The sequence below is a fragment of the Colobus angolensis genome, unplaced genomic scaffold (assembly GCF_000951035.1).
Source record: "Colobus angolensis palliatus isolate OR3802 unplaced genomic scaffold, Cang.pa_1.0 Scaffold190, whole genome shotgun sequence".
NCBI classification, from domain to species: domain Eukaryota; kingdom Metazoa; phylum Chordata; class Mammalia; order Primates; family Cercopithecidae; genus Colobus; species Colobus angolensis.
The window spans coordinates 6,527,640-6,546,874 of record NW_012115044.1 but is presented as its reverse complement, the minus strand read 5'-3'; the positions used below and the strand labels follow the sequence as shown (position 1 = coordinate 6,546,874).

General features: G+C 39.0%; 1 protein-coding gene across 2 annotated transcripts in view; it reads left to right on the top strand.

The window, feature by feature from the left end:
* Positions 1-17,647, top strand: part of TMEM39A (transmembrane protein 39A) — a 36,963-nt gene extending 19,316 nt beyond the window's left edge. The window contains exons 5-9 of one of the 2 annotated variants that reach the window (XM_011940622.1): positions 565-719; positions 9,032-9,380; positions 10,149-10,336; positions 12,277-12,397; positions 14,947-17,647. In XM_011940622.1, the coding sequence (XP_011796012.1) occupies positions 565-719; positions 9,032-9,380; positions 10,149-10,336; positions 12,277-12,397; positions 14,947-15,180 (1,047 nt within the window). In that variant the 3' untranslated portion in view covers positions 15,181-17,647. Of the gene's footprint in view, positions 1-564; positions 720-9,031; positions 9,381-10,148; positions 10,337-12,276; positions 12,437-14,946 lie in introns of both variants that reach the window. The other variant, XM_011940621.1, reaches the window with a different exon arrangement.
* The last annotated feature ends 1,588 nt before the right edge of the window (positions 17,648-19,235 follow it).

Below are 19,235 nucleotides of genomic sequence, written 5' to 3'. Positions count from 1 at the left end.
GGAGAATTGCTTGAACTCAGGAGGCGGAGGTTGCAGTGAGCCAAGATTGAGCCACCACACTCTGGCCTGGGCGACGGCAACAGAGCGAGACTTCGTCACAAAAAAAAAAATTAAAAAATAAATAAATAAATACATAAATAAATCACTGGTTAACTTGTTAAAATATAGGTTGCTTGACTTTATTCCTTATCCCTGGAGAGGGAAGTTGTTAGGAGTTTACATGTCCAATTAGTAGCCCAGGTCATTCTGATGGAACAAAATAATACGATTCATGGAACATACTTTGAGAAGCTTCAATGTAAACAAATTAGATGATACAATAAGACCTTAAAAGAGGTCTGTAGATGGCACTGTCGGGGTGCAAGAAGGAAACAGCTGTGCCTGGAGAAGTCTGAATTTTCAATTATTATGAAGATAAAGTGGGATGGGGCAGTTTTTCTTTTATTTCATTTTTTAAAGACACATTTTAGCTTCCACTGAACCTATTAAGTTCTTACTTGAATCACACTACTTTTGAAGAAGATCATTTATAAAATATTCCTTTTGGTTCTTCCGAACTTTCAGGCTACTAAGGCAGGTGCAGCATCAATGATTCACTACATGGTTCTGATATCAGCTCGCTTGGTACTACTCACTTTGTGTGGATGGGTACTTTGTTGGACCCTCGTCAATCTCTTTCGAAGCCATTCAGTCCTCAATCTCCTTTTCCTTGGCTACCCGTGAGTACTCCAGTTTTACCATTCATTAGTAAATCTTAAGAAATACTTTGGTCATGTAAACGATACTATAAAAGAGTGAAAAATGAAATTCTTCAAATATAAATGAAGCATTTGGAAAATTGGGAAATCCATGAGCATGGTGAACATATAATTTGTTTTCTAAACTGGAGTACAGTTGGGACAACAGGCATAAACCAGGACTACTCCTGGGGAACCTGAAATGTAGGGCTATCTTGCCAGTGGAGAATATTTTAATTATCTCTCTTCACCAAGTAAAGGCCCCTCTTGCTATCTATATTTGGGCAAATGGTAGTTAATTTTAGATGAATGCAGTGGTTTGAAAACCAGTCTTACCCTTGGTTGGTCATATTACTTTGATCTTCTGGTTCCTGTAACAAAAGCACAATAAGTAGTCGTCCGTTATCCATGGTTTTGATTTCTGAAGTTTCAGTTACCTGAGATCAACCAAGGTCCAGAAACATTAAATAGAAATTTCCAGAAATATATGACAAATTATGTTTTAAATAATTATTTAAATCATAATTTGTCATATATTTCTGTTCTAAATAATTTGTCACTGTTTATGTTTTAAATAGTGTGCTGTTCTGAATAGTATGGCGAAATCTCTCGCCATCCCACTTTGTCCCACCAGGATGTGAATCATCTCTTTGTCCACCATGTCCATGCCGTGCATGCTGCCTGCCAATTAGTTGATTAGTAGTGGCCTTGGTTGTTAGATGGACTGGCATGGTGTCACAGGACTTGTGTTCATGTGACCTTTATTTTACTTAATATGGCTCCAAAGTGTAGTTATACTCACAATTAGGGATGCCAAAGGAAAGCTGCAAAGTGCTTCCTTTAAGTGAAAAGGGAAAGTTCTTGACTTAATAAGGAAAGAGGAAAAATCATGCTGAGGTTGCTAAGATTTATTGTAAGAATGAATCTTCTATCCATGAAATTGTGAACAGTATGTTGTTATAATTGTTCTATTTTATTATTAATCTCTTACTATACCTAATTTATAAGTTAAAACTTTATTGTATGTATGTATATGTAGTATAGGAAAAAACATAGTGTATGTAGGGTTTGGTACTATCCATGGTTTTAGGCATCCACTGGGGTGTTGGAATGTCTTCCTGCAGGGAAGAGGGTCTACTGTATGCCATATTCAAGTGCTGTAGACACGTATATGTATTAGGATTGTAACTAACATTTTATTACAAAAATTTTTAAACATTCAACAAGGTTGAAAGAATTTTACAGCTATCACCAGTGTAATCCTCACCTAGATGATTCTGCCTATTAATGCTTTACTATAATTGTGTAATACTTACCTGTCCATCTCTCCATCCCTCTGTCCATTAGTTCATCTTACTTTTGATGCATTTCAAAGTTAAATTTCAGACCTCAGTTTGCTTCCCTCTAAATACTTCAGCATGTATGTATCATTAACTAGAGCTCGATATTTGTTTACAGCTGTTTTTTTCTTTTGAAGTTAAATTCATATAAATAAAATTCCTGCCAGGCGTGGTGGCTCAAGCCTGTAATCCCAGCACTTTGGGAGGCCAAGGCAGGCAGATCACCTGAGGTTAGGAGTTTGAGACCAGCCTGGCCAACATGGCGAAACCCCGTCTCTACTAAAAATAAAAAGATTAGCAGGGTGTGGTGGCGCATGTCTGTAATCCCAGCTACTCAGGAGGCTGAGGCAGAAGAATCACCTGAACCCAGGAGATGGAGGTTGCAGTGAGCCAGGATTGTGCCATTGCACTCCAGACTGGGCGACAAGAGCAAGACTCTATCTCAAATAAATAAATAAATAAAAATTAAATTAAATTAAATTCCCAAATCTTGTGTATATGGAGTTTTGATAAATGTGGACACACCTGTGTGACTTAATCCCCTATCAAGAGTTCAGAGCGTTATGCATACTCCACAAGATTCTATCATGCCACTTTCCCATCAAACCCCACCACTGTCCAGAGACGGTTGCTTTTTTTTTGAGACAGGATTTTGCTCTGTCATCCAGGCTGGAGTGCAGTGGAGCGATCTCAGCTCACTGCAGCCTTGACCTCTCAGGCTCAAGCAATTCTCCCACCTCAGCCTCCCAAATAGCTGGGACTACATGTGTACACCACCATGCCCTGCTAATTTTTTAGGGTTTTTTTTTTTGTTTTTTTTGTAGAGACAGGATTTCACCATGTTGCCCAGGCTGAGGAGTAAGGTTTTTTTTTTTTCATTCCAGAGTCCTTGTCTTATTACTATATCAGTAGTTCTCAAAATGTAGTTTCTAGAACAGCAGCATCAGCATCACTTACAAATTTGTTAGAAATTCTCAGAATCTACCCCAAACCTACTGAAATAGAAACTGGAAAGTAGGATCTGGCAAGTTGTGTTTTAACAAGCCCTCAGGGTGATTCTGATGCATGCTCAAGTTTGAGAATTATTGCTTTATATTATTTATGGTGCTGAAGTGTTAGCGTGAATTTATGTGGCTAATTACAAAGTATAAAATCAAGTCATAATCAGAGATTGTGCTAATAAAGATGACAGGAAGAGTCTTTCTATTGGTTATACTATGGTAGGTCTGATTACATTGTTTAAACAGTTATTTAAGTCACTCATCAACTGAATTCATTAATATTACCCTTGTTTTCTATAAATGAGTTATCACAAACATTTTTCATGACTGATTTCATATGAGGAATATATTTTACATCAATTGTTTCTATATTTATAGATTAATATTTCGGCTATTTGAGTTGAAAATAAATGTTTAGTCATTCTCCTTACTGGTTGAATGAGAAGATTAACCATATCTGATTTGAAAGGCTAATTATAGATATATTGAAGAACATTTTGGCCAAGTTTAAGAGGATTACCATCATCAAGATGGCTAGCGAACTTTTCTGTTTCAATTTAAGTATATCAAGAAATTTACTATTCTTAGAGGCTCTCCACACCCCTTAAAACAATGAAATAATTATGTAATTTAAATACATTTTAGTTTTAAACATACAGGCATGCCTCAGAGATATTGTAAGTTCTGTTCCAGACTGCTGCAATAAAGCGAATATTGCAATAAAGCAAGTCATGTCAATTTTTTGATTTCCTAGTGCATATGAAAGTTTTGTGTTCACTATACTGTAGTCTGTTTTATTTTATTTTATTTTTTGAGACCAGGTCTTGCTCTGTTGCCCAGGCTGGAGTACAGTGGTGCAATCACAGCTCACTGCAGCCTTGCCCTCCTGGGCTCAAGCAGTCCTAGGGGACTGGGACTGTAGGCGTGTGCTACCGTGCCTAGCTAATTTTTAGATTTTTTTGTAGAGATCGGGTCTCGTTTTGTTACCCAGGCTGGTCTTGAACTCCTGGCTTAAGATCCTCTTGCCTTGGCCTCCCAAAGTGCTGGGATTACAGAGGTGAGCCACCATGCCCAGCTTTATACTATCTGTATTCTATTAAGTGCACAATAGCATTATGTCTTTTAAAAGTACATATCTTAATTAAAAAGTACATGATTGCTAAAAAATGCTGATGAGCATTTAAGCCTTCAATGAGTTGTAATCTTCTTGCTGGCAGAGTCTTGCCTCAGTGTTGATGGCTGCTGACTGATCAGGGTGGTGGTTGCTGAAGGTTGGGATGGCTTTGTCACTTTCTTAAAATAAGACAACACTGAAGTTTGCCATATCAGTTGACACTTCCTTTCATGAAACGTACCTCCGTAGCATGTGATGTGTTTGATAGGTGATATTTTACCCACAGTGGAACTTCTTTCAACATTGAAGTAATTTCTCTCAAACCCTGCTGCTGCTGTAACAACTGTTAAGTTTATGTAATATTCTAAATTCTTTGTTGTCATTTTAACAGTGTTCACAGCATCTTTACCAGAAATAGATTTTATCTCAAGAAACAACTTTCTTATCCGTAAGAAGCAGCTCCTCATCTGTTTAAGTTTGATCGTGAGAGAGTGCAGCCACATCTTCAGGCTTCACTTTTTTTTTTTCTAAACAGGGTCTCACTCTCGCCCAAGTTTGAGTGCAGTGGTATGATCACGGCTCACTGCAACATCCGTCCTGAGCTCAAGTGATCCTCCCACCTCAGCCTCTCACGTAGCTGGGACTACAGGTGCGTGCCATCACGCCTGGCTAATTTTTTTAATTTTATTTTTTTGTAGAGTTGGGGTTTTGCTATGTTGCCTAGGCTGGTGTCGAACTCCTAGGCTCAAGTGATCCAGCCTCCTTGGCTTCCCAAAGTGCTGGGATTATAGGCGTGAGCCACTGCACCCGGTCTAGGCTCCACTTCTAATTCTAGTTCTCTTGCGTTTTCTACTACATTTGCAGTTACTTTCTCCAGTGAAGTCTTGAACCTCTCGGTCATCCATGAGGGTAGGAACCAACTTCCTCCAGATTTGCTCCTGTTGATATTTTGACCTCCTCTCATAAATCACAGATGTTCTCAATGGCATTTAGCATGGTGAATTCTTTCCAGATGGTTTTCAATTTACTTTGCCCAGATCCATTGGAGGAATCTCTGTTTAATGCAGAAATATGTTTTGCCTTACAAAACGTATTTCTTAAATACTAAGATTTCAAAATCAGACTTACTTCTTGATCCATGGCTGCAGAATGGATGGTATGTTAACAGGCATAAAAACAATCTCCATCAGAGCCTTTGGTGACTAGGTGCATTGTCAGTGAGCAGTAAGTATTTTTTTTTTTGAGTTGGAGTCTCGCTCTGTTGCCCAGGCTGGAATGCAGTGGCATGATCTCGGATCACTGCAACCTCTGCCCCCCAGGTTCAAGTGATTGTCCTGCCTCAGGCTCCCAAAGTGCTCGGATTATAGGCTTGAGCCACCACACCCAGCCGTACATAATATTTTTAAAGGTATCTTTTTTCTAAGCAGTAGGTTCAACAGTGAGTTTATTAGTAAACCATGCTGTAAACAGATATGCTGTCATCCAGATTATGTTGTTCTATTTCTAGAGCATTGGCAGAGTAGATTTTGCATAATTCTTAAAGGTGGTAGGATGTGAACACTCGGAGGCCATTTAGGGTTATTAGTTGGCCTAATTTCAATATTCTTGTGTTTTAGGGAATAGGGAGGCCTGACGTGAGGGGGGAGAGAGAGGGGAATGGCTCATTGATGGAGCAGTGAGAACACACTTTCATCCATTAAAGTTTGCTATCTCATATGGGTGCAGTTTGTAGTGCCCCAAAACAATGACAATAGTAATATCAAAGATCACATTTCGCATAACAGATGTAATGGTAATGAAAAAGTTTGAAATGTTGGGAGAATTATCAAAATATGACAGAGACACAAAGTGAGCACTTTGGAAAATGGTACTCCCAGATATGCTTGATGCAGGGTTGCCACAAACCTTCAGTTTATAATAAATACAGTGTCTGGGAAGCACAGTGAAATGAAATGCAATAAAATGAGGTCTGCCTGTATTTGCCTTCTTTACTTTTAAGAAGTTGTATAATCTACCTTTTATCTAAACTTCAATTTAAAAATCGAAAGTGTGAGAAATTTAAAATACTAGGTTACGACATAGCAACATATTTAATTTCCTGTTTATTCATAGGTTAAAATAAGGAAAAAGCCCTTTTTTGCCTCTTTTTTTCCCCCTTCGGTTCTCAAATAGTTTCTCATTAGGGTAAATTAGTCTAAAGTCTAACAGTCGTGGTTCCTAAGTGTGTCTTGAATTGGTCCAGTGCTCTCTGTAGTTTTTACTATTGCATTATCAACCTTCTTCTGGTCTTCTGATAATCCATTCTTGTTCCCCTCCATTTCGTTTTTATTGTAGCTAGAATGATTTTCACAATGAGAAATTTAATCATGTTACTAACCCTCTTTAAAATCCTTTAATGAATTACTTTATTTACCTTACAAAGCCCTCCATTGTAGAGCCCAGTATGGGGATAGGGCAGGTCGCCTCACCCATAGAATGAGGGCCATGCAGTTATGTGGCAGTGAGATTACAAAGAAGGGTCAAGAATTGGGGCCATCATTGCAATCTGCGACACACTCCAGCCTCTTATCCCCATCCCTACACCTACACATGCAGCTTGTGTTTTGGCAACATTGAACTTATGATGACCTGCTGTAGCCATCACAAGTATGCACATATGAGAGTTTTCTGTCTAATACTTCTATCTCTGACTGGGTGTGGGGGTTCACACCTGTAATCCCAGCACTTCGCAAGGCCCAGGCGGTAGGATCACTTGAGCTCAGGAGTTCAAGACCAGATTGAGCAACGTGGGAAGACCCTGTTTATACCAAAAATAAAATAATTAGCTGCGTGTAGTGGCATGCGCCTGTAGTCCTAGCTATTTGGCAGGCTGAGGCAGGAGAATTGCCTGAGCCCAAGAAGTTGAGGCTTCAGTGAGCCATAATCTCGCTACTATACTCCAGTCTGGGTGACAGAGTAAGACCTTGTCTCAAAATAAATAAATAAATAAAAATTAGAATTAGGCCAGGTGTGGTGGCTCATGCCTGTAATCCCAGGACTTTGGGAGGCTGAGGAGGGCTGATCATGAGGTAAGGAGATTGAGAGCATCCTGGCTAACACGATGAAACCCCGTCTCTACTAAAAAAATTTTTTTAAATTAGCCGGGCATGGTGGCAGGTGTGGTGGCAGGCGCCTTGTAGTCCCAGCTACTCAGGAGGCGGAGGCAGGAGAATGGCCTGAAAAGGGAGGTGGAGCTTGCAGTGAGCCGAGATGGAACCACTGCACTTCAGCCTGGGTGACAGAGTGAGACTCTGTCTCAAAAACAAAAAAAAGTTAGGATTGATACTTCTATCCCTACCCATTCTTGTCCTCCCAAGGGCACATTCACAGTGGATCCCAGAGCTAATGCTAAGAATGTTCTTAATTAGTTACAAGTAACATCTGTTCTCCCTGTGTAGAAAACTATGGATAAGTGTCATTTGTTCAGTTTGTAATAAAATGTATAACTAAATATCTTTTTTTTTTAATTTGAGAAGGAGTTTCTCTCTTGTCGCCCAGGCTAGAGTGCAATGGTGTGATCTTGGCTCACTGCAACTTCCACCTCCAAGGTTCAAGTGATTCTCCTGCCTCAGCCTCCGAGTAGCTGGGATTACAGGCATGTGCCACCACACCCAGCTAATTTTTGTATTATTAGTAGAGACAGGGTTTCACCATGTTGACCAGGCTGGTCTTGAACTCCTGACCTCAGGTGACCCACTCGCCTTGGCCTCTCAAAGTGCTGGGATTATAGGCATGAGGGACTGTGGCTGGCCCTAAATATCTTTTTATTTGCTGTTTTTCATATCTGAATTTATGTCCGTGAAATGAGCATTTAATTTACCTAGGTCACAATGTGGAAATTACTTAATGAGGACTTGAAGTATTTTAAAAAATTTTAAGGAACCAACAGTTGGAATACTATAAGAAGTTGTCAGAAGTCTCAAAAATACTCACTTCTTTAACCAAGTAATTTTACTTTTAAAAATTCATTTGTACTTCTAGAATGACTCAGAAAGAAAACACCAAAACTGCCCCAAAGTTAAAAATAGAATAAATATGGTAAGATCTGTGGAGAAAAATAAGCAGGAAAGGAGAACTAGGGTCGCCTGTGGGAGTGGGATGAGTGATACAGTAGGGAGGCAGGAGGGCCCCCTACTAAGAAGGGGACATTTGGAGTGAAGAACAAGCTATACTAAAATGACCAGATGTAAACACATGTGTTAGGAAAATCCTTATCACATTGTTATTTATAGTAGTGGAAAATAAGAAACAGCCTAAGTTTCCAACAAGAGAGAAATGGGTAAATTATGGTATCTCTATACGAGAATACTACTGTATCTTTGAAAATTGCTATAGAAAAATATTTAGACTTGAGAAAATACTCAGTGCACATGGAAAATACTCAATACACACACAGGCACACATGCAAAGTTAAAACAGCAGGATAGAAAACACATTGTACTGTATGAGGCCAAACATAAAAGGAAAAAAGCATATGTAACTATAAAGTTTAGAAACTTTATATTGGAAATATGTGCATCTAGTTATAAAAATGATTATTGCTAGGTGATGTGTGTTTTGCCATTGTGGTTTTCTGTAGGTTCTCTATAATCTACAGTGAATGTGCACAGCTTTTATGGAAAGAAATTGAAGAGCTCTCCAGATAATGAATTTACTATCAGCAATGCCCCTCCTGAGTTATGTTTACTCTTGTGGGTCCTGACTATTTTATTGACATAAGGTGTAAGTTATATTGACATAAGTTATAAGGTGTGATTTAAGGTGGTATCTGTGGTCTCATTTTCATACTTTGTTTTACAGGTTTGGTGTTTATGTTCCTCTTTGCTGTTTTCATCAAGATAGTAGAGCCCATCTTCTTCTCACAGACTATAACTATGTGGTTCAGCACCAGGCAGTAGAGGAAAGTGCCTCGACTGTGGGAGGCTTGGCCAAATCCAAAGACTTTCTCTCCTTGTTGCTGGAGTCTCTAAAAGAACAGTTTAATAATGCCACACCCATCCCCACCCACAGTTGTCCCCTATCTCCAGACCTCATTCGCAATGAAGTAGAATGTCTGAAAGCAGATTTCAACCACAGAATCAAGGAAGTTCTCTTCAACTCCCTCTTCAGTGCCTACTATGTTGCATTTCTCCCCCTGTGTTTTGTGAAGGTAAGTGCTTATCTTACTTTTATGTGCTTCCTGGATTTGTGTGTGAATTACATAAACTGGGTATTTCTTGTTTAATCCCCCTTTTCTCTGTCTCCCCTTTGGCAGCCTGGATGGTGGAGTTCGGCTGCATCTGGAGTGCACTAATACCGCTCCTGGTTGGCGGATAGGTATTTCCATATATGTGATGCACCCGTGGTGGTCCCTTCTTTTTTTTTTTTTTTTTTAAGTATTTTTAGTTTCTGGGGAGAATCAAAATGTACTTATAATAGAATCAGTATGTAGTAGCTTAAGAGGACCAAGGTTTCAGTAAAACTCAGCCTACTGTGGTTGATCTTAACATGGTTGTCAGGAGTTTCCTTGAATTTGATCTAACCTTTATCTAAACTTCAGTTTACTTCAATAGAAAAGAAAAATGGTCTGGATGTCACTTGGGCTCAAAATCTTTTGGGACATTTTAGTGCCCTTTTTTCACCCATTCAGAAGTACTTCTGCAGCCGGAATGGTCCTTCAGAGAACACTCAGTTCTTCTAGAAATGAGACACTTAAAATATAATCGCCTCTCCCTCCCATCCCTAACTCATACAGCCAGAAAGTCAGGTTGAAGGATTGTGGAGGACTCTGCTCTTGAACTTTCTGCACGGACAGCAGGACCACCAGTGCATGTGTGACCCAGTGTGGCATTTGTCTGCAGGGCATATGTACACGCACCCATCCCTGCCTCTTTTTACCAGTGCATGTATCATTTCTCTCTCTTCTGATCTCTTCCAGAGTACCCAGTACTATGACATGCGCTGGTCATGCGAGCACCTCATTATGGTGTGGATCAATGCTTTTGTCATGCTCACCACGCAACTGTTGCCATCCAAATACTGTGATTTGCTACATAAATCAGCTGCTCACCTGGGCAAGTGGCAGAAGCTGGAACATGGGTCCTACAGCAATGCTCCCCAGCACATGTGAGTAAGCTAGAGGGTAAAACCATGTAACACTTTCTACATGCTGCCAATCATGTTTATTTGCTTTGTATGTCATTCTTGCTCTTGGCTTTGAACATTTAATTTTTAGTTTTTGTCTTACATGGATGCTTGTCATCATGCTAAACTGAATACAAGGGACATTAACTCATTTCCACCACCACCCCCAGCTCCTTAAATGCGTTCTACCTTTCAGCTGCCCAGTCACTCTTAGAGTGTATAATTTGTCTCCCAAGCAATGTACTTGGAGTTTTCTTTCAATCTTACCCCTTTTCCCAAATTCAAAGAGTCATATATTTTATTCCTCTTTAGAAGACTTTAAGATTTGTCTTCTCATCTTCATTGCCACAGCTGAGTAGTTGCTAGCTACTCATCTCACACTTAGCTGGAATATGCTTCTCTCATTTTTTTCTTTCTAATACATGCAGTTTTATTCTCGTAATTTTCCTTACCTGTACTTTTTTACTATTATTTCCTTTCTAAACTCTCTACTGAATATTTCCCTGCTTCTCCTGTGTTTAAGTGAGAACTGTGCCTGACTGTGAGTTCTTTGGAAGAATTTTTCTCATTGTGTCCCCCTTATCAGTCATTACTCCACATGGCTCCTGTGATCCAAAATGGCTAACATTAGGACCGTTTTATTCTGTTACTTCTGAGTCCTTCATCATACTTTTCTTTCAGACCCAAACCATCTTCATCTTCCCCCTTTTGTAATTCGAACATTTCACAAATTTCATCTCCTAGAAATTTTTCCCTAGTTAAGTGGGACAGATTGAGGTGACCTTCCCTTTCCCTCTCTCCCTGAGAGTTCTCCCTTCAATTATCTGCCTTGATGTCTGATACAGATTAGCACAGGCCTTCAAGCCCAGGAACTGAAAGAGATTGGGCCAGGCTGAAAAGAAACCCGACTGTGGGCAAAGGACAGATTTCAATAAAAATTGAAAATACAATCCACAGTACTAGTACTGTGCATCTTCAGGCTACTGATGGCACATGGCCATGAGGTGTATCATCACTTTAATGCTGGTAAGTGTGAGCAAGGCCGGTGGAACATTTTCTGAACTGGGAAAGCTTCAGGGTGCTAGAATTTTTTTTTTTTTATTTAATAACATATCTAAACTGCCTCCCAGTTCTTATCCTAGGAAACTAACCTTTCCAAAATCAGGAAGAGATGAATTAACTTAGTTTTTTTTTTAAAAAGCTTAACCTGAAGATCCCTGTCCCTACCCAAACTCCATTGTGCTGGAAAGAAAGAAGCTGCTGCTTCTGTAACTTCTTTCCCCTCAAGAAACCTATAAAAATAAACCACAAAAGCAGTGAAAAGTCTGTGTGTGTGTGTGAAATGTGTCGCTGTGTTCTACTGTATACCTTCTTACAGTTGTGAGGTATTTGAATTGTGTGATAAGCAAACTGATTTCCTATAGTTTTTTGGGATGTAATTCTGCAGTAAATGTCATGCTAGATTGACAGTGTGCTAATTTCTCCACTACACTTATTACCATCAGCTTTCTCTTCTTGTTTGTTCCCTCTAGCATTTCCACCAGTAGACTCTGCTCACTTGGGATGGAGATGACCGTCCGCCTGCTTACACACTATTTTCTGGCTCATAGTGTGGCTCATAGCCACACTGTTTTCTGGCTTACACATTTATGTCTGCTCATTCTTCTAAGCCTCTTAAGTCCTTTGACACTGAGTTAACTGTACTTCTTTGCAACCTCTGTGTACTATATAGCAATGAATTTAAAGAAACAAATCCTTTCTAAAACTACTCCAGTTTGACCATGGAATTAACTGTATTTTCGGAATTCAGGCAGATGAAGCCTTGATTATTTAATTCCTGCCATTAAAAACAGCTGGCCTTGCCAGATACTATCTTATCTGTAATTGCCAATAAGCTAACATTGCATTTCTTTCTCCCTTAGTTGGTCAGAAAATACAATATGGCCTCAAGGGGTGCTGGTGCGGCACAGCAGATGTTTATATAGAGCCATGGGGCCTTACAACGTGGCAGTGCCTTCAGATGTATCCCATGCCCGCTTTTATGCAAGTACCACTTATTTATTTTCAAACATAAGCTTAGGGGTAAGTGTTAGGAGGCCACTCTGTGTGGAAGCATGTAGCATAGTGTGTAGCACATACTAGGAAATTATTACAAGGTAATTATTGCCACTAGCGTAACAGTGGTCCCTGTACTTTGGAAATGTCTTCTGAAGGTCAGTTTGAAGATCATGTACCATTATTCCAGTTTTAGTGGCTTAGCTGGTTTCTGTAGTTACATTGGTATTTGTTGAATCTAGTATTACTTGAAACAAGTAGGCAGTTATCTAAGACTCCTTTTTCATCTTACCATTTTTGTTTTGTAAGAGTTTGGTTTAGTGGTATTGTTAAGATATACTGTATCTGTGTATCCATAAGTGACATTTAATATATTAATAGTGTGGTGGTTTTATTTTTAGGTATTTGTCATATATATTGTTTCTTTAAAAAGGCTTTAGCTTCCCCTTTGGAAGTCAGACAAATGCCATCAAAAGGAAAAAAGCTTAAAAGTTAAAAAAGGAAAAAGCAATAGGAACTCACTATATCCAGCTTCTGTTCCATTGAACTCATCCCTTTGGTTATGATCTGTTTGGTCTTTCAGCCTTCCAGAAATTATCTGTACAAGGCAAAAGTATATACTTGTAAAAGAAAGACCAGCTGACCAATGGGAGTGGGGAAAACTAGGTGCCTGTCGGGGACTGTTTATAGTAGAAATGCCCATAGTGCAGTGCGTTGCTTTTGAAAAGGGATCATATTCTAAACAAGAATTGAAGATCTTTTTAAAACACTTGCATCTCTTTCTCCCTCAGTCCTTCCCAGTTCCTGTGAGGGGGTACATGGACTTTCTGGTTCTGCAGGTGTTTGTTACTGAGGGATACTTCAATTAAATATTGGGAACTTGCACCAGGCATGATGCTTATAAATACCATGGTAGGGGAATGCAGGGTGGGGCAGGTTGGGAGGAACATGGGGAAGGTGAAAGGCCCTTGAATGAGAAAATGACAGGCATCTCCTTCTTGACGCCAGTGGAAATGCCTTAAGGTGGAGGAAAGGACTTAAGTCACAAGTACATGAGCATTTGATTTCTGTATAGAATATTTAATTCAGCCAGCTGAATTCTCTAGGCCATTAATGACTTCTGTTGGTCCTTGCTGTCTCCTTGAGACCTGTGATAGCCAAATAGTTCATTAGAGTTTTCTGCTTGAAAATTAGGTATTTTCCTTGCTAGCATTGGACAGCTGAAAAATCAGGTGGAATCCATGGAAAGAAGATTAGGCAAGTTGATTTATTACTGATTTTGCAGGACTGGATAGATAGTTAAATCAGTGCTTCTCAAAGTGATCCATGGGCCACCTGCTTATAAATCACCTGGCCCACTATTTTTAAAAAGTGATTCAGGGCCCCTATATCAGACTTCTGAACCAGAATCTCTGGATGATCCCAGGAATTGGCAGCATTTATGGATTTGGAAATGATTCTTAGGCACACTGAAGTTTCAAAATAGTCATTTAAAATGTGCCTATTACTTATCGCTGTCAGACTCCAGGTAAAACATTTTCTTCCTCTTGAACTTGGAAACTTAAAGCTGTCATGATAATTTGGCTTCATTCTGAGGTGTAAGCTCTGAGATCTAAGTTCCATCTAAATTAGTTCTTTTAGATCTGATCACTGCTGTTACTGTACTCTTTGTCTTCATCTAGATTTAGGATTAGACTGGTTAAGCTGAACTGTTAATGTTCCTTTGCAACTTGTGGCCTATATGTTTGTATTCATAACTTTGTATTAGAAAACCGGAATTTAGCCTTTTAAAGTGGAGAATTTAGTGGGAGTAAATATAGTAGTAAGCCCTATTTTTAGTCTAATTCTGACTCATTTTTCCTTCCTTCCTCCTTATCCTGTCTTTGTGTACCCTACTTCTCAATATCCAGAAAAAAATCAGTAATTAAACACACAGGTATATGGTGTAGAGGATTTCAGTAAGTGACCATGGTGGGTAAACAGTTTAAGGAAAAATTAAGAAACTATTATATTGATCTTCGATTTGTAACCTCTCTTTTCCCCAAACTTCTCTAGTGTTGGTATTTATGTCTTAGTTTACAAGCCAAGAATGTTTTTTACATTTTTTGGTGGTTACATAAGTACCTATGTAATATCCTTAACTTTTGCCTTTTGACTTACAAAGCCTAAAATATTTCCTGTTTGGTCCTTTATCCACCTTTGTCTTAGATAAATATACTTTTGTGTTTATCCTAAATAAAATCTATACCTAAGATACAGTCTAAGAAAAATGTTTATAAGTAGTTTTCTTTTGGGCATAATCTCTTTTCGTGTCTCAGGGGCATTGAAATAAAACTTATTTCATTATTTCTTGAGCAAAAAGGAAAAGGTTTCAGTCTTTATGGCAAGAAATAGCCTGATAGTAAATAAACAGATCTATTTGTTATTATATATGGGAATCTGTAGATATTAAATTATTTTAGAAAAATAAATGCAAGAATAACTACAGCCATTACTTTTCTATGAAATAACGTTTTGCTTTTTTAACTTCCTTACAGTTCTTATTTCATCGACCATTAAGGCTGTTAAATCTGCTTATCCTTATTGAGGGCAGTGTCGTCTTCTATCAGCTCTATTCCTTGCTGCGGTCGGAGAAGTGGAACCACACACTTTCTATGGCTCTCATCCTCTTCTGCAACTACTATGTTTTATTTAAACTTCTCCGGGACAGAATAGTATTAGGCAGGGCATACTCCTACCCACTCAACAGTTATGAACTCAAGGCAAACTAAGCTGCCTCTCAACAATGAGGGAGAACTCAGATAAAAATATTTTCATACGTTCTATTTTTTTCTTGTGATTTTTATAAATATTTAAGATATTTTATATTTTGTATACTATTATGTTTTGAAAGTCGGGAAGGGTAAGGGATATTAAATGTATCCGTAAACAAGGTGATGTGATCTTTCATGTGTTAGTATATTTGAATAATATACATATGAGAGGTATGCCTGTCCAGTAAAGAGATTGATTTGTTTGTATGGCTGTGGAATAACTCATTCGTTTATGAACACATCTCATGTATTACTTGACGCAGTACCTTTGGTATGTCTGCTTTTCTTTCAGTCTTCATTATCTTTAGCCCTCAGCTGGCCAGTAATTATTGCTAAAGAAAGGGAGATCAGTGGAGTTGCCTACCAGCACCCATTCTCTTTTAGTTCAGCTGGCTAATAGTATTGGAATACATTGGGAAAAGAGTGGGTTAAAGTCCTAGGTGGGGTTCTCTTTGTTGCCTACTAGGAGGAAGCAGTAGGCTTCCTTTCTAAGATAGGGACTCAGCTGGTCTATTTTACCCTGTGACATGTAAATATACTTTTGAATAAGCTACTATCCTGAGGCTCAGGGTTTTGCTGCCACTTTTCCTGTTTTTCCACTTCTGCTTCCAAAGATTTTCCTTTTAGTTGTTTGAAATAATACTTTGCAAGACAGGAAGTCTTTAGACTGCCCGCATTCATGAAGGAGATGATGTGTGGCTAGATCAGTAGAAGAAGCTGAGTGCAAATGCCTTGTTGGCTAGAGTATCGGAAGGTTGAAAATTCCAAGTAACTGGGAGAATGGGCAAGTCCTCAGCTGAACAATCTTGGATGTAGTCTAGCAGCAACCCACCTACAATGGCATTGTGTTTGGAGTTATGAGAAGTGAAAGATAAGAATTACCTACAGCTTTGTATTCAGATAATTTATATCCAAAATTTGTGTTTCAAATTTCATACTCCAGAACTTTTATGTTTATGAGTATTAGCCCTTTAGGTTATGGGAGGTGATATACTTAGTCCATTGATATTGTCACTTGTCATCTAAATTTATGAGACCTTGTCTTAGAGAATCTAAAATATATTGTCATGTGTTTTCTGTGCTGAGTTTGGTTTGTTACACTGTGAAACTTTTGGTGAGACAAAATAAGACTTATGAAGTAAAAAGACCAATCATGTAGTTCACAAGCTGGCTCTGAAAATAATTCTTGCAGAAGAGTTCTGAAAGGTTTCACCAAAGGAAGCATTGTGAGGAGTGTGTATAAAACCAAGGTACCCAATATCAGTTTATGTTTAAATTAATAATTGTTTCCTTAAATATTTTGATGTGTATACTTTTTTTAAGTTAACATTATTTGGCATTCAGTCTGAGTCTGTTCAACCATTCAACAAAGATATATTAACCACTAGGCACTATACTAGGCCCTGGGGATACAGCAGTAAATGAGAAATGCAAAGGTCCTACCTGCACAGAGCTTAAAATATGCATGGGGGTGGGGGAGTTAGGTGGTGCAGAAAATACAGCAAATAAATTTATATATAATGTAACATTCCCTGGTAGTAGTGATAAGTGCAGTAAAGGGAAATCAGGGCAAGGAAATGGTAAGAATGGCACTGCTAGAAGGCATCTTTGAGGAGATGATTTCTGAGCAAAGCAAAAGCAAGACTGAATCATATAAATAGCTTTGGGGAGAATTCCATGTTACAGTAGCAGCAAGGGCACTGCCCTGAGGTGGGGACAAGTTGGTATATTGGAAGAATAGCACGAAAATAAGTATATTAGGTTAGTTGCTTTTTAAAGTAGTTCAGCCTAAATATAGTGGTTCTTGAGATAGGGGTGGGAAGGATAGGGAATATGCCATTTCTCTGTGCTTTCCATAGGATCTTAAAATATGCTTCTCTTGGCAGCAAACATTTTGATGAGATTACTCAGTAGTTTAGAGCAAAATGGGTGGCATGGGCACAGAGATATCTCATCAAAATTGCCCCAACTTGGCTCTAGCTTGGAAAAGTAACCCAGATAACCCTGATTAGAGGTAACAGACCAGTCTTATAAACTGATATGATGCCCCTTCTGGCTTGATCTGTCTTGGTCCTGTCCTAAGGGAATAGCACAGAACCAGATACTGGCTTGGCTAAATAAATGGATATAAGAAATAAATAAAAATTAATTTTGGCTAATGGAATTGCAAAGTTCCTCCTACCCTCACCTCCAGATATGGCAGCATAAGGGGCATAAGACCATTTAGTTCAACGTGTTCTACACATTCCAGCTGTTTTTTTGTTTTTGTTTTTGTTTGTTTTGTTTTTGTAGGGGCCACGTTCATGGAAGAGAAATTACTAGTTACCTGGATATCCTATTATAGTTCATGTAACAGAAGGGACACCATATTTGCTCAGTGATAGTAGAAAAATGTGTAATCATTAAATAATGACCTTTTTTGTAATTCTTTGTTGGGAAGGTAAAAATGTTTGTGGAAAGCATGGTTTAGCAAAAGTTCAGCTGGGTGGACTTGGATACTGGAAAAGGAAAGAAGATACTTGACTAGTCTGGGTGGTCTAAGGTGGGTAAATAAAGGAGTAGGGGAGGGCAGTTCACAGGAATGAGCATGACAGAAGTTTTCCTCAATATCCTATTTACTCTGATTCCATGTTTATATTCCTGATCCTCCTTTCCTTCCTGTCTCTATCAGTCACCACCACTGCCACCTGTTCTGCCATTTCTCCCTTTTTTTTTAAATTAATTTTTAAAAAAATTTCTATTAACTGAGCTAGCCAGGCATCTCATTTCTATGTGCTGGGCAATTATATGCCAAACACTGCTGGGTGCTGGAGATAGTGATGTTCGAGTTCATTAACTAATAGAAGACAGACAAGTAAACCAATTGTCACACAAGGGTGTTCATTGATAGAAATATGTATGAGATATGTAATAGATATCAGATCTATTAAGACTCTTGAGTGTGAAGCCCAGTAAAGTGCATTTTTCATAAGTACTTCAAATAAGCTGACAGATGTCTTGGGACTTTTGTAGACAGAAGATAGCTAATGAAAGATTTTAAGCTAAGAATAACTTACGATCCAATGGGTTGTAGTTCCCAAAGTAATCTCTAGGTCAGCAGCATCAGCATCACTTAACTGGAAACTTGTTAAAAATGGACAATTTTCAAGCCCTACTCCACACCTGCTGAGTAAGAAACTACATGGAGCCCAGCAATCTATTTTAACATGCTGTCCAGGTGATTTTTAGGAATGCTGAAGTTTTGAGAACCACTGTCCTCTCTCAGACAACTTTGGCAGCAGTATGTAGAATGGGTTTGGAGATTAGGCAATGTCGATGAGACTACAAGTAGGAGATTAGCCGACTCTTTAAAAAGTCTATGTAAGAGAAAATAAAACACAGAGCAAGACGGCAGAGTAGGAAGTCTCAGGCTCCACTTGCTTTCATAGAAAGTTCAGCTAGCAACTCCACAGACTAGAACATCTTTTTGAAAACCCCAACACTTAGAAACTAGTCTGAGACACTAGTATGGTCCATAAAGCTGAATGAAATCTGAATTCAAAGGGTAAGGACAGTCTCACTTTGACTATATTGCTCACTCCCTTCCCCCAAGTTGACATAATGCCAGATGAAGAATTCCCTAGGCCAACAGTTTATACAGGGGGAAAAGAAAACCAGATCCGGTTTCCCTAGCATTCCAAGATGCTTCCCAGGAAGCCCAGTCTGGTCTCATCTCATGAGAAGCACTAGGGGAAACAGCATGGCTAGACTGCCTGGAGTCAGGTAGAAACAAAGAAAGGAAGCAGAGCAGCATGCATATACTGCTGGTACCTCTGTGTTCCTGCTTGGCTGAGGTGCCTGATCAAAGATATCAGCCAACCTCATAGCCCACCTGCAAGACTGAGCTGGTGACCTTCAAAATTTGCACAGTGGGGGCTGGGTGTGGTGGCTCATGCCTGTAATCCCAACTACTCGCGAGGCTGACACAGGAGAATTGCTTGAACTTGGGAGGCAGAGGTTGCGGTGAGCTGAGA